This window comes from Stenella coeruleoalba (genome assembly GCF_951394435.1).
Source record: "Stenella coeruleoalba genome assembly, chromosome: 1".
In the NCBI taxonomy this organism is placed as follows: domain Eukaryota; kingdom Metazoa; phylum Chordata; class Mammalia; order Artiodactyla; family Delphinidae; genus Stenella; species Stenella coeruleoalba.
The window spans coordinates 5,555,058-5,570,219 of NC_137169.1; the positions used below are offsets into that span (position 1 = coordinate 5,555,058).

The 15,162-nt window shown below is 59.3% G+C and overlaps 1 protein-coding gene across 1 annotated transcript in view; it reads left to right on the forward strand.

The window, feature by feature from the left end:
* Positions 1–15,162, forward strand: part of CAMTA1 (calmodulin binding transcription activator 1) — a gene marked incomplete at its 5' end in the record, with an annotated part of 885,827 nt that overhangs the window by 760,832 nt on the left and 109,833 nt on the right. Inside the window, 1 exon segment of the mRNA XM_079918494.1 lies at positions 12,391–12,544. Coding sequence (XP_079774620.1) covers positions 12,391–12,544 — 154 coding nt within the window.

Here is a 15,162-nt window from a genome sequence, read left to right on the forward strand (position 1 = left end):
AGCCTTCACAACAAATTCGTGCAGTAGGTATTACTATTCTGTCCATTTTATAGGTGAGAAAACAAGCACTGAGATGTGCTTGCCTAAGGCTCACGACTGGGAAGTAGCAGAACCCAGACTCAAACCCAGAGCACAACTCTGGACCACTCTCCTTCACCGTCACTTTTAGCTTCAGACAGACCTGGGCTCAAGGTGGGGGTGGTTGGTGGGCCACTTAATTCTCCCTTCGTGTTCCTGATGTGTAAAGCAGAAATGGTGACCCCCAGTGCGACTCCGTGCAGGTTCAGTGTGCTAAGCCCGTGAAGCACTGAGCACCCAGCACCGGAACATACAGGTGCTGAATAACTGGTAGCTCTCAGTAACCATAGTGATGGTGGTTCTTGTAACTAGAGGACAGTCTGAATTGTGTAGTGGCGAGAGCAGTGGCTTAGCAAAAGGAAGACATATGGTCTGTTTAGGAGTTAGATCTCTTTGTTGATGCAACAGAAAATTCAGCTTGAACTGGCTTCAGGATAAGAGGAAATTTGGGTGCTCAAGTTACTGAAAAGTCTTGAGGTGGACTGGCTTCAGGCATGTCTGGATCGAGTGGCTCGGTCAATGGCATGGAGGCTTATGGTCTCTTCCCCTGGGCTCTGCCTCCTCCACGGGGCTTCCTTCTTGGACTCCATGTGCTGGCAAGAGATGGCTTCCAGGAACTCTAGGTTTCATCATCTCAGGTTCAGGTCCAGCAGGAAAGAGCATCCCTGCCCCCCAGGGGCTCCAGCCAGGTCCAGCCATTAGCTCTGATTGCCTCTGGTTGGGACTCATGGCCAATCCCCATGGCCCAGAGAATGCAGGGCTCCGATTGGCCAGCCTGAGTCACATGCTCCATCCCCGGACTGGGTCAGGGAGGGGTGGCTTGCTCCCTAAAGAACACTTGGATGCTCTTACCGTGAGAGCACCAAACGCACCAGAGCCACATTCAGCTCTGCCGCCCATTAGCCAGGTGGCAGATCACAGGGCGCCTCTCGGTCAGAGGGGGCTCATGGGGCCGATGGGGATGGTGGCATGTGCTCATCTTCCTCCAGAGCCATTGTGAGGAGCAGACGGACATGAGGGGCTCCAGAGTACGTCCGTCACTCTGGAGGCGCCTGGATGACCTCTTGGGGCCACTGTCTTCTGATGGGGTTGACCCACTGCCTAATGGGGCAGGGAGGGGACGGCCGTGGGCTTGGCTTCCAGCCTCCCAGGAGGACATGGCCAGTCTAAGCCATGAGCAGGGCCTCTGTAAGGCTAGTGAGGGGGGGTCACGTAGCCTGTAGATTTGGCTCCTGGGAGAGGAAAGGGGGTCAGAAGAGGGGGAGTGCGGCCCTCTGACAGCTGATCACCCAATGCCTAGCTGTCCCACGCTCCATCCTGCTGGGCCCGGGCTGCCCACCCTGAGCACGATTCCTTCCCTCTACATCCCAGAGAAAGGCCCAAGGCTTCTTACCCCAGGGTCGGTTGGAGCAACCCTTGCAGTGATTTCTAATATGTCAGAAATGAATTCAAGGTGAGAGCAGACGACGCAGGAGACAGAAAAGGAACCTCATCCAGGCTCAGGTTTGCCAACTGCAGGGCGACAGTAGCCCGTGTCCCTGGCCGGTGCCTGGCAAGCAGGAAGCAGCAGGCAGTTAACACCCCGGCTGCCACTCCCGGCCTGGATCCACCCCAGTGGAGGCCCTGAGCATCATGGTACCTCCAGCCACTGGGTCCCAGGGAGAGATGACCCCCGATATCCTGACCTCCTTCCGTAACTCCTTACAGGTCAGCCAGCCAGGAACTAATGTCGCCCATTAAAAAGAAAAAAAAATCGATTTCTGTTTTTCAGCCCATTTCTCCCTGGGAGTAATGAGTCTCCTACGTTACCTGCCCACTGTGCAGAGTTTGTGCCACAAGTGACTCCCTGAGCTCCAGGGGGGGACCCATATTCTTAGTATTCAGGGAGCTGGAGAAAAAAACACACACGTTCACCTTCTTCTCCTTTTTCTGACCTGAGAGACTTTGAGTCACATTTCCCCTCGGCTTTTGTCTTTCTGACCAGAAAAATCCGTCTCTCTTTTTCCCGTGGCCATCCACCCCTCCTGGAGGGATGCTCCCCTCTCCCGTACATTCGCAGCCCCAAATCAAGGTTCCTGATAAAGAGCCCTCGTGTCAGACTCTCCGGGCTTGGTCCTTCCTGGTCCCAGCAACGACTCTGGACAGTGGCTTCCAGAAACCCCAGGGGTCTTCCTGAGTTGATGGGTGGCAGCTCAGCCCCACCAGCCCCCACAGGCAATTTGTTTTACTCTCCCCGAGCACACTGCCCTGCGCTTTGCCCACATGGGCTCCATCTGTCACTTTGCATCCACTAAATAGATCCTCTCGTGACCCGTCGCAAATGACTCGGCGCTCCATCACCCGGGACAGTTTAGCATCATCTGCAAACGTGGAGATTTTACTGGGCATTTCTTCCCCCAGATCATGCAGGATGATTATAAGTAAGGCAAGGCCTGGCCCTGAGCCAGTGTGACTCTCCTGGCTTCCGTTTGTCCATCCAAAAATGTGCCCACACATCCCGCCCCACAGGTACGGGGGTGCAGTGGGGTCCCGCTGCACGATTAAACGTCCTCCCCAGCGGCATCCTCCAGGATGGCTTAACCTTCCAGGGGCCTTTGGATAGAACTTGCTCAGAGGCTTCCAGAATGTCTGGATGGACGGCATCCTGGGCTTCTCTTTGAGCCCAAGCGTCTTTATCTGCTCGGGGCGAGTGGCCCATTCTTCTTTACTTCAGCGGTCCCCAGGTGGCCGGGACTGTGACAGGCGTGATTTCCCACAATTAGTGTGTTTTTCCTACATCACCTGTGGGTTAAAGAGGACGGAGCAGGCCAGCCCCTAAGCCGGCAGGGTTCCCGGAAGCCCACACCAGGTGGAAATTGTTTAACTACATTCCCATGACTGGAAAATTCTGGTAATTGTGTAACAGCGGTGGCGGCAGCAGTAGCACTGAGCAATTACCCAGGGTTTTTCATCTTCAGACCACTTCATCCACATTAACTAATTAAGTCTTCCAGCCTCCCTCCGAAGCGGGGAAGGGCTGCCGGCCCCCGACTCCCTCCGGTGCTTACGTGGGCTTAATGAGGGCCACCCGGCCGAGGGGCCACGGGAGCTCCCCCGGGGCTGCAGGCCTCTGCCCCCACTTGGAGCAGGAGGGGAAGCCCGTGTGAGCCCCCCAAGCCTCTCCCAGGCATCGCCCCCCCGCCAGGTCCCCCGCCCTGCTGAGCGCTGGCAAAGGAGCAAGGAGGTTGTCTGTGTCCCCTGCCCTGCTGGACTGGACCGGGGGATCCGGTACCCAGCCCGGGAAGGGGGCCTGGCTCCCAGGAAGTGTGCAGCTGACAGCTGGTTTTGCCTGTTACTGGGGGCTCCGGGGTGCCTCTTTTGTTTCCTACTCTCCCTCTTTTCTCTCTTTTCTTGCTTCTTCAACAGGCCCCAACTTTGGGGACCTGGGTCTGCCCCCCCAGTCGCCAGGTGCTCAGTTGCGGCTACCCTGCCTTCACCCCACAGCACTGCCTGGCCACAGAGGGTGTCCTGACCACCGCAGGCCCTTGCTGTGGAGACAGGGGTTCTGCTGCCTTGGCCCTGCCCTGCAGAGCTCACAGGCCGGCCCCATCCCTCTTCCCAGCAGCTCCCCGCACCCCACAGGCTCCCTGGACCCATTTTCACTCTGGCACAGATTCTAACTGGGCCGCTGATGCCCAGGGCACCGAGGCTGGGCACACAAGCCTCCATCCACCGTCCAGCGAGTTCCCTCAGAGCCTCAGGGCCCCAGTGGAGGGCAGGCGCAGTGATGCAGGCTGGGGGCTGGGGGCTGGGGGCTGGGGTGAATCGTGGAGCCCTGAGCTGAGAGTCTGCATCCGTCAAATATGTAACCATGGCACCTGCTTCTGTGGGTTGTTGAAGGGAGTGAATGAGGAATGCTTCGTGGGGCTTGAAGGGGGGCCCGCACACAGCTGACACTCAGAAAGCAGTCTTTGCAAACAGAGGCGCCCAGTGGGAGGTGCGCACTGGGGGTACAGGCACGGTCCTGCCGCCTGAGAAGCACCCAGCACACACCCCGAGATGGTGGTAAAATGTGGACTCGGTCATGGGAGCACCTGAGTTTCCCCAGCTGCGGAAGAGCGAACCAGGAGGGGAACAGCAGGCTGCAGGGGCCGGCAGACCCCAGGAGACCTGATGGGCACAGCGGCCCCACCTCGTGCCTTTATCCAGAGTGGCGAACAGGTGCCAGGCCGCCCAGGGCAGCTGGAGTCCAGGCCAGAGGATTTTTCTCCGCCTTGCAGTGTGGTGACACCCCCGGCCCTGAGCTGCCTGGTATCATCATTTATTCATTCCCTAATAAATCCTGCCCTTCTTTCTGCCTGCTCTGCACTCCTGTTTTATGGGCGCCTACTCTCGGTCATGGGGAAGGCTCTGCCTCTGCAGATCAGGCTTGTGGGGCTTTCAGAATCTGCATCAATGATGCTGATAGGACGAAGGCAACCACAGACCGGGCTTGCGGCGCAAACGATGCTGATTTACTCTCTGTCTCCCTCCCCCCGGGCTGGTGGTGCGCAGACCCGGCCCCCTCCCCCAGCGGCAAGTGGGGAGGTGTGTGGCCACTATTACATGCTATTATGACTTTCTGGGTAATGTATACATTTTCACTATCACACAGCCTCTCTCCTTCATTTTTCATGAGAACTGGCATGAGATTAATGGCCAAGCCACAGAAGAAACGGAGCACCATGCCACCCTGATTTATCGAACGCTTAGCGTTGACGCAGCTGCAGACAAGGGTCAAACAGATGTTGCAGCTGCATTTTGCTTTAACAAAACCAACAGCCTTTTGCATTTTTAACCACTTCTTGCGCCGCCGCTGTCCTGCTTACTCCACAGAAAGGGAAGCTGCCTCTTCCCTCCCAGCGGAGGGTAGGGTCCTGGGCTGGGGCTGCAGGACCCCCAGCATCCAGCCACCTGGTGCCCAGCGCTGGCCATGGCCGAGAGGACGTGAGCTCCCCAAGCCTCTTGCTCTGGGCCACTTGAGCCTCTGGTGAAATCGTGGTACTTTCAGCCCATTCCAGGGTCTGTGGTACAAACCCTGGAGCAGGCTTGAGCTGCAGGAGGCGTAGGGCTCAGCTTCCGCGCCGCAAACCGGAACGCCTCCCCACCTGCATCGCAAACCGGTAACAGATTACGGAAGGCCCATTCGGATCGGCTGTGGGTCAGGGCCCTTGCCTCCTGAGCCCCTTACCTGCCTCCCCTCTCTCCAGCAAGGTTAAGGCCGCTCGTACTCATCTCCCCCGTCCTAAAGAGCAGGCGCTAAGGCTCGGCCAGATCAAGTGTCTGCCCACCGCGAGCACCCCTGCACCTCAACCCTCAGCCCTCGGAGCCAGAAGCCACGGGAGCTGTGGGCGTCTCCCCCAGGCTGGAGGTCAGGGCTCTCCAGGGGCAAGCTTGGCATCCCTGCTGCCCCCAGTCTCTGTGCCACCCCCATCCACGCTGGCTGCCACCAACCTGGGCTTCCCACGTCTCTCTGCTGAGCGCCTCGGCCTATTTCGTTCTCTCTCTCCTTCTCTCACCCTTCCGCCACCTCCCCCTCCTGCCCCAGCCCTCCAGGCCCGGGTTCTGCCACGGCTGGGGGGACTGAGTGCGGTTCCCCCTCGTGGGAGCCGTGCGGAAAGGGCCTGTGGGAGCCGTCAGAGACACCTTGCAGCCCTTCTCCACCTGCCACTCCCCCGAGCTGCTGCGCCCGCCTCGCCCTGGGCACCAGGGTCTAGAAATCTGTAGTGTCTGCGGCAACAGCTTCTGCGGATTAAGCCGGATCACAGGTGCCGCCACTGGCGCCCCGACTGCCCCCTCCGCCGCCGCACCGGTGCTAACACCGCACAACAGCGCTAAGCCTGGCGGAGGAGCGGACGGGGGATGCTTTCTTGTTCAGTCTCCCTTCCTGAAAGCCCCGTCACTGTCATTAAGAAGGTTAAATCCGCTGTCCCCTCCGCCAGCCCCCGTGCCCTTCTCCTGCCTGTCCCTACCCCACCTTTACGCGCTCAGCCCCGGTCCCAGGCCTGCCCTCAGGGACCCCAGAGGCCCAGGGTACCCAGATCAGGAAGGACGGCCCACGCGTGAAGGGGAGACAGAGTCCCCCGCCCTGGCCTCTTACCTGAGCCCCTCACTGTTTCCAACAGGAAGCCCCACGCCACACCCCGGGTCGGGGAAGAACTATAGTCGCAGCTGCTGGGAAAGGGGGGCTCTGGGGAGGAAAGGGCTGTGGGCACAGTGCGCCCAATCGGTCAGGCGTTTCCTTAGCAACCTGGAGGTCCCCTGAAAGCAGCTTGAACGCCCGGCGAGCCTCAGGCCAGGCCAGGGAGGGGCCCCAGGGGAAAGGGACCCAGGAAGCATTAAGGGCCCTTGTCTTCCAACAGCTGCCGGAGGCGCTTTCGCTGGGCTCTGAATTCCCTCAGAGGTTCCCAAACTGTGTTCCAGAGGACACTAGGGTCCCAAGAGGTGCTCAGCTTCAAGGTCCACATAGGCTTGGAAAACCTGCCCACAAAATGCCCAAGAGATCCTCCTGCACGGGGTGCCGCCAAGGCTCTGACAAGTCCTGCAGCCAAGGAGCTGGTTTAACTTTAGCCCAGCATCCTCTGTGGAGCATTCCAGCCCCTCCTGTGCCGCTGGAGGTAAAGGTCCCCAGCTTGTTCTCCTGGCTCCCATTTGTTCCCCCAGCTCAGGTGAAAGGCTCCAACTGGAAAAGATGCCCTAGGAGACAAAGTCTAACTCGGCCCCCAGAGATGCCCTTCCAGCAGCTACAGCCCACAGTCCTCTGCCTGGCAGCCCCGCAGCTCAGCTGGAACTAGGTCGATAGCAAGTCCAAACCTCACATTTCCAAATAAAACCTGAGAAGGAGCTGGGTTGAGGACCAGCGGAGCCTAGCACAGAGGGGCCGAGAGCTCCGGGGCCTCTCGGTGGCTACCGCCCCCTTCCAAGGGGGTGGACACTTCCTCCCCCTCCCAGGCCGCTTGTCCTCTCCTCACAAGTCCATCTGTCCCTCAGGAAGGATAGCTGGGGTGGGGAGAGGGCTCCAGGGACCCATACCACCCGCCCCAGCCAGGCCAGCACCCCTGGGGCAGCTCAGCTGTCACCCACCTCAGCACTCAGCAGGTGGGGAGATGCGGTGTGCCAGCCCCGCTCTGGGCTCCAGGAACCCCCCCGCCACCGAGCAAGACAGAGCCCGGCCACCGGAGCTCTCGCTTCTAGGTGGGAAAACAGGCCAAAGCCAGCAGAAACCGCTCAGAAATGAGAATTGGGCGTGGGTGCTGTAAAGAAAATAAAGGATGCAAAGGGAGTAGGGCCCGGGCGGGGCAGGGTGTCACCATGTCTGGGGGGTCTCTGAATACGGTGTCCAAGAGGAGGTGGCATTGATGCTCATGCCAATGGGTGGCACAGAGCCCACCAGCCAGAGAGGATAGCTCAGGAGAGAACGCACGTGGCAGATTCGGGGAATGTGGGTGGCAGGAACGGGGCGTGAGTGGCCGGAGAGGAAAACAGACGGCGGGGCCCTGTGACCGTGTCAGGAGTGTGCGGCTCATTCTCGGGCCAGGAAGCCGGTGCCAGAATCAGAGGGTCAGGCCTGCTGGGGCTGGGAGAGGGATGGGGAGGGAGGGGAGAGAGGACGTGAGGAGATGCCGGGGGAGGGGCCCGGACTGGGTGGTCTCCTGGGACGAAGGGCTGAGTGGGTGGGGCAGGCTTACCTGAGGGGGAGAATTGACAGAGCTTGGTGATGGACGGATTGGAGGGAGAGGAAGTGAGGAGAAGGGCTTTGACCTGGGCCGCTGAGGGCAGGTGGTACCATTGGTCATTGGGTGGAGCCCGGGCTGGGCCAGCTGTGGGGAGCGGCCGTCAGGCTGGGCCACGTGAGCCGGGGGCATTTTGAGGTCCCAACAAGAGCTGTCGATGGGCAGTGGGACAGGTGAGCTTGGAGCAGAGCCGGGAGGTGGGGCTGGACGGAGAAATCGAGGAACCCTTGGAACGTGGTGGGCTGAAGGCCGTGAAGCTGGCGGAGGGTGCTAAGGGGGGTGGGACATGAAGGCCCAGCTGCAAGGCCTGGAGAGGAAGGGGCGTCACGACAGTAAGAGGGACGTCGGGGCAGACGGACTGTCAGCAAGAAGGTGCGTGTTGTAAGCGTGTAGACGGCCTGCCAGAAGCCGACTCGGTCGTGCTCTCCGGAGAAACACCAGCGTTTTGTTTGTTCCGGGGTTTGGTGACACCTAGGCGTTAGAACAGCGGGACCCTGTACGGACGGGACTTCGCACCTCGCCAAGGCCCGTCGCGGCCCCTGCTGCAGCCTGATGGCGGGCAGGGGAGGGGGGCGGGCTGTGTCCTTTTACAGGTGAAGAACTTGAGGCACCAAAAGGGAGGGAGGGGGTCTCCTAGTCTGTGGCTCTTTCCAGAAAGTTATGGAAGTTCTCTGAGACGTTCACTTATCCACAGCTTCCCCTCCACAGCCGCCCTATTGGGCTCCCCCAGGCCTCTAACACTGGACAGGCCTCCTGGACATTTGGCGGGGGGGTCATTGCCAAGGCCACCGTCTCCTCGCGGGGACGGCCTCTTGCATCTTCACGGACGTTCTGTAGCCCAGGGAGAGCCTCTGGATGAGACCTGCAACCTGCAAAGTCTGACGTGGGTGGTAAACCCCAGGGAGCCGTTAGAGGATGTCAGCCCGGGGGTGGGGGTTGCGGGGGGGAGGCAGGCCGGCTCCACAGCCGTCCAGAACCGAGAGTCTGGGCGGGTCTGGTGGGGGGTGTCCTCGTGTCCCCTGGAGCCAGCCTGCCCCTCCCTGCCGACAGCTCCGCACTCCCTGAGGATCTGACAACGTTATAAGCCCCCCATGAAACTGAAACATTGGGACTCTACGCCTAATATATATTTCTGCCAGAAACACCCAATAAAATGTACAACTAGCGAATAAAATCACAACGTTGCCAAGAAGTGCTGTGTGCCCCCAATTTCCAAAAATACCTCAATCACTCTGTGTCTTAAAACCAGCCTCAAGCCAGGAAGCCATTATTTAAAATTCAACTCAGGAGTTTCGGCCTCAGGAACTCCAGGCCCTGGGATGGAATTTGTGTTAAAGATATAAAGCACGACACAGGCTGCTTCTGCATTTCCGAATCCCAAACGCAGCCTCCTTGATGCCGTAAGGGACCGGGGCCTTCTCCTAATTGTATCAAGGCACAGGGCCCAGGAAGGAGGCTCCTGGGAAGGGGAGGTACGTGTTGGGCGCATCCCCTGAGTTGAAAGGGGCCACAGTGGACCTTGAATCCCTAAGTCCCTGGCTACAGATGTGGGGTCCACAGACCACCGGGTCTGTGCGCTCCTGCAATGCAGGGTTGATGCGCCTTGGGGAGTTCTTCTGGGCTGGGAGTGGAGAAGCCACAGCGCTCATCAAATTCTCAGAGGCCTTAGACCCAGAAAAGGTTAAGAACCAGCCTTGCCTCTTAGCTTCCTAGGAACACCCTGTGTTCAGAGAAGCTGCCCTGCCCTTCGAAGACACAAAACCAAAACCAGGTGTCAGCTGAGCACAAGTCTGGGAGGAGTATGGATAGAAGATCCAAAGTCAGCCTGATTCAACTCTGCAAAAAAGAAATGAACAGCAGGCGTTGCCAGTTGCTGTGATAGCTCCCGGGCACTGTCCCTGTGCTTGAGCAGACGAAGGAAGCTTACAGACTATTAAGACAATCTCTACCCAATCTCCACCCTGCTGTGGTGGAGGTACAGAGGGTGAGGTATCCAGAAAGGCTTCCTGGAGGAAGAGGTGTCGAGCCTGTGCCTGTCGTCAAAGAGTAGGTGGAGGCTGGTTATGCAGAAATGGAGCTGGACCCTGAAGGAAGGAATGGGACTTCCTGAGATAGGAGAGTCTGGGTGCTGTGGGGCAGGAGCTCAAGTTCTGGGGGTTTCGGTGCATGGTTTCTGTGCCCTTTGCTTCCCAGGCCCCCGCCTGCCCTCCCACCGCCCTGGCTTCCCACAGCTTTTCCAGGTGCCCAGGCTGCGCTCAGTGGGGCAGTGGGGCAGGAAGCTAAGGGCCTTTCATTTCCCAGACATCTGGCATCCTGGCTTCCTCCCGCAGGGCTGGGCGCCTGCTCCAGGGGCTGTGATCAGAGGAAGCCCTGAGTGGCCTGCGGGCCCCTGCATCCCTTTGATTCCTACTCTGTCTTGCTCAGTGGCCGACGCTGCCCTCTGGACAAGCACAGACTCAGGCAGGAGCTCCCAGCCCGAGGAGGCCACTGTGCTGGTCGGTAGAAAGAACAGAGGGCTGGGACACAGGGAGGATGGCTCCCTCTCTCCTGGGCTACCCCATCCAGGCCACGGGCATGACAAATCTACCTAGCCCACTGCCTCTTGGGCATATTGCAAGGACGAATTTAAATATGAAATGGGAAGGCAGTTAGCCTGGGCGAAAAAGAGGTCACCAGATGTCTCGGCAGGACCTGAAAGCAGAGTCAGAACTGTGGCTTCCAGCCCCAGCTCTGTGCCTTGCCAGGCACACAGCTTTGGTCAAGTCACAACTTCACTGGGCTTTCGGGGTCCTCATTGCAGACAGAAAGCGCCCTGCCCAGCCTTGCCCTGCCCAGCCCTGCCCAGCCCAGCCCTGCCCAGCCCTGCCCTGCCCTGCCCTGCCCAGCCCTGCCCTGCCCAGCCCAGCCCGTGTCCCCAGCTTGCATGGGCACCAAAGGAGCTCATGGCTAGAAAGTGCTGTGAAAAGAATAAAGTGCTGTGCGATGTCAGGGATTATCATTGTTATTAAGGGGCGTGATTACCGCAATCCAGAAAAGCTGCCATTAACGAGAAACCTCCTGTTCGTGTGGATTTAATTTCCTGGTTAACTGAGCGTCGGCAAGAAAAAAAACTCTCCGTTCCAACCCTTATTGAAAATCTTTTAAAATTATACCAGTGTACTTTCCTGCACCGGTCATGGAGTCGTCTCGAGTCCTTATTTATTAACGCACTGATTGAGTCACTTATTCATGTATTACTCTGGCTCTGATCAGATCCTAAAAGGTGACCGCAGACCCAGGCTCCTCCGTGCCCGGGTCCTCGCGCCCGCCCAGGACTCGGGGTTGGGTATCCAGAGGGAGAAACCGAGGAGCCGTATCTGGCAAATAGCACAGGATGGGACCTTCCAAGTGGCTTTTCCAGAGTTCCCTGCAGCACCTTGCTATATTATTATGCACTTCCTTACGGTTCAAGAAATACTTTCTGATTGGGGTAGGAGGTTTTTCTGCGTTTATTCAGATGCGTTATAAAGTGACGCGGCTGCTTTTTTTTAAACAACTTTGTCAGGACTGACAAGACCCAATAAACAGCCTCACCCTCTGGGGGGCCACGGAAAGCCACAGAAGGGCCTGTGCTCTTTGCAGTGAAGCTGCTGCCCCACAGAGGCCCCCGTGGTGTGTTGCTATCAGAGCTGGTGCTGGGTGGAGAGCGACGCAGTCACCTTGAATTGGATCTGATGGCAAGAGGCTGCCCCATTTCAATAAAACCACTTGGGGACAAAACCGTGCTTTCACCATCTTCACAGGGAGAGTTCTTTCCATTCATAAGCTCCAAAGAGATTTCCAAGGAAGATTTTCCAGAGGTTCCAAGTGACAGCTGTCTCCTGGGCGATGCTTAGAGATGCTTGTGCAGGGAGACCACAGGCTGAGGGGCAGAGGGGCATCCAGCCCTTAGAAGTGGATGCCTTGGACTTCCCCGGTGGTCCAGTGGTTAAGACTCTGCGCTTCCACTGCAGGGGACACGGGTTCGATCCTTGGTCAGGGAAGTTCCACATGTCACGCGGGGTGGCCAAAAAAAAAAAAAAGATGCGGGTGCCTTAAACTCTAGGAACTCCGTTTCCCCCTTAAGAAGAGGGTGGTGGTGATACCCATCAGGGACGTCCAGGGACCTGCAGTGAGGAAGTGCGTGTAAAGAGCGGAGCAGGGGCCGGTGCTGCTGGGGCAGCTGTGGGCGTAGGTCCGGGACATGAGGCTAGAGGGACATTTAACTTCATGTGTGGCCCTTAGTTACACATGAATCCGCCCACATGTAGAGCAGTGGGTCTCAACGGAGGCCAGTTTTGGCCCCGGGGGGGTAACAGGCAAGATTTGGGGGAGGGGGCGGGGTTTAATGGCATCTCACCAGAGGCCCGGGGTGCTGCTGGGTGGTCCCCCACCGGAGACAATGATCTGGTTCCACGGGTGAGTGGTGCCCAGGTTGAGAAAGCCCGGCGTGGAGATGCTCAGCCTGTCTGTACCTGCTGGGGTGACCTTGGGCTGGCTCCGTACCACCCTCATGCTACCAGTGTCTGTGCTCTCCCCCCAGAACCCCGACATCGTCCTGGTGCACTACCTGAATGTCCCGGCCATCGAGGACTGCGGCAAGCCCTGCGGGCCCGTCCTCTGCTCCATCAACACCGACAAGAAGGAGTGGGTGAAATGGACCAAGGAGGAGCTCATCGGGCAGCTGAAGCCCATGTGTGAGTAGGCGCGGCCGGTCGGCCAGGGCCACCCAGGCAGGGCCAGAGGTCCTCCGGGGCCTGGGGATCCGGGGGCGGGAGCCCCATTCTGCTCGGATGACAGTGAACTTGGCTGTTACAAGGACCCTGCCCAATTCCACCCGGTCCTCGGGGGCTCCCTATGCGACGGCCGGGACCCAGATATCAGCCCACGTTACAGATGAGAAACGTGGGTTCCAGAGCACAAAACCCGTGGGCGAGGAGCAGAGTGGAGAGCGCCTGGGACCTCTGCCTTGCAGGCCGCACACAGGGGCGCGGTGGCAGTCCGGGGAGGGAGAGGCCTGTGGCCCGCGGCCAGGCTGGCCAGGCTCCTGCCCTTGGCCCATCTGCTCCTGGACACGGGGCACCCTTGGCTCCCGGACAGGGAGGCACACAAGTAACGGGAACTGAGCTGGATTTCATTTTGTCAGCAAAGTGACGCTGCCGGGAGCATCTGTCAGGAGCAGAGCTCTGAATGCAAAACACCGAGCGCGTCCGAAAAGCCGGGACATGGCCGGTGCCTGGTTTCCACGGGCAGCCGGCAGGGGCTCCCGGTGGCATCTCCTGCTGCCTGGACGGAGGGCTCAGGGAGAACAGACCCGGGGAAAGCCGTCCAGTGCACAGGGCCCTGGGTTCCGGAACACTGATCTCTGAGGCTCTGGGCAAAGACCTGTCATCACACTAGACCTCAGGGAGCAGGTCAATGGGTCGTCAGAACCTGTGGCCCCCTTGGAAGTCGGGCTGCGGGGAGGAAACACATCCAGGGAGCAGCTGAAATGTCCTTTCCTGGGCGCAGCGAGTGTCCGGTCACTGAGTGTCCATGCTGAGGCCACGTGGCACCTGTGGTGACCAGCTCATCCTGAGAAGCCTTCAGTGCTCAGATGGGAGGATCCCCCCACCAGCCACAAGGTTGGGGATGGGGTCGGGAGGGACAGGGTTCTGAGTAGGGAAGTGGACCCCCAATAGGCTGATGGTCCAGCCCGCCCAGGGGCTGGACCCCAAGGCTGAGGTCCACCCCCATGCTGTCCTCCTCAGCCATGTGCCCGTGGGGAGGCTCCGGCCAGCTTGGCCTCGCTGCCACCACCAGGAACTAAAGCCAGGAGGCCCAGGGCCTTCCAGGCTCAGGCTGTGCCCGGTGGAACCCTCCTCAACTGCAGCTCTGACCAGAGCCGTCCTGTTGAAGCCACCTGGTACCCTCAGGACGGAGCATGAGCTCCTGGGTGGGCCCGCAGCTCATCCGCCTGCAGACCCCACGCTACTGCCCCTGCCCAGGGAGACATCAGAATGAAGTCAGCCTCCTTAACCAGAAGGGGACACGCAAGCCTCTTCAGAGCTCTGCAGAGCACCCAGAAACTTGGGAAACATCCCAGCTAATTCCCGTGATCCTTTGCCACCTGCCGCTCCTCGGGGCCCCGCACCGTGCTGGCACGTGGAAGGCTCTCTGTAAATATCTGTGAGGGGGCTGGGTAAGCGTGGCTGGGCCCAGCTTGATCCCCTCTCCGCAGGGGCCCGAGCACCTGACAGAGGCCCCCGGTGTCCAGGCCGGAGCTGCCCAGTGGCACCCCTCCAAGGCCAGGCCAGGGACTGGGGAGCAGGGCAGTGGTGCTGGGTCTGCTCTGCCGCCCCGCCCACCCGCGCCTTCCATTCCGTGGTGTCTAAATGTGCAGGGCTTGCACTTGACCTTGGGTTTCCTCCCCCAGAGCTGCCCACACTTCCTCTTTGGCAGAGCCTTGGCTGGGTGGGGGCAATGGCTCTGATAACCGCTGGCACTGGCACTGCGCTGCCAGGCCAGTCGAGTCCGGGCAGCCAGGCGCTGCAGGTGCGCACCTGGTTCTGGGACTGCTTCACTGTGTGACCTCAGGCCAATCACTCACCCTCTCAGAACCCTAGTTCCCTTTCTGGAAAGTGAGGGAAAGCATCCAGCAGTCTCTGTACCAAGACCAGCAGCATCCGGCCCCCCCTCCGAGGGGCCCAGCTTGGCTCCTGGGCCTCTGCAGACCCGGGTCCGAGGCGCTGAAGCCACTGTTTCATCCCATGTCCTGGGAGGTTCCAGAGACCGAGCTGGCCAGAGATTAGCCAAGGGGATGTTCCCGAGGAGAGAGATACCTTTCAAGGTGGCCACCCCAGGCAGAGGCTCTGGCCTGGGCCCTCCTAACGCGTCTCAACACACACCGATGGCCGTTCTCTTGTAAGCCACCATGTGGCCCCTTGCCTCCCCATTCTTTTATCAGAGCTGCTTCCTTTTTCTCCCTTCATTGCCTCCACCCCCTTACAACAGCCCCCATCCTCAGAAGGGGCCCCACCTGGGAAAAGTTCCCCTCCCACACAGGAGCCTGTCTGAGTCCAACAGGAATGCCACCTCCCACAGCAGGCAAGGGGATGAAGCCATGAACTCCAGGGGCTGGAAACCAGACCTCGGTCCTTCTCTGATGCTTAACTGGAGGGAACTGTGAACGCCTTTTAAAAGTCTGCAGTGCCTCAAGGAAATTATGTAAAACTACAACAAACACCCCATAAAGCTAATCACACTTGGGTCCCTGGTGCCCAGACACGAGAGCAGCGCAGTGCAGTCACTCAGGGTGTGCATGTGTGTGTGTGTG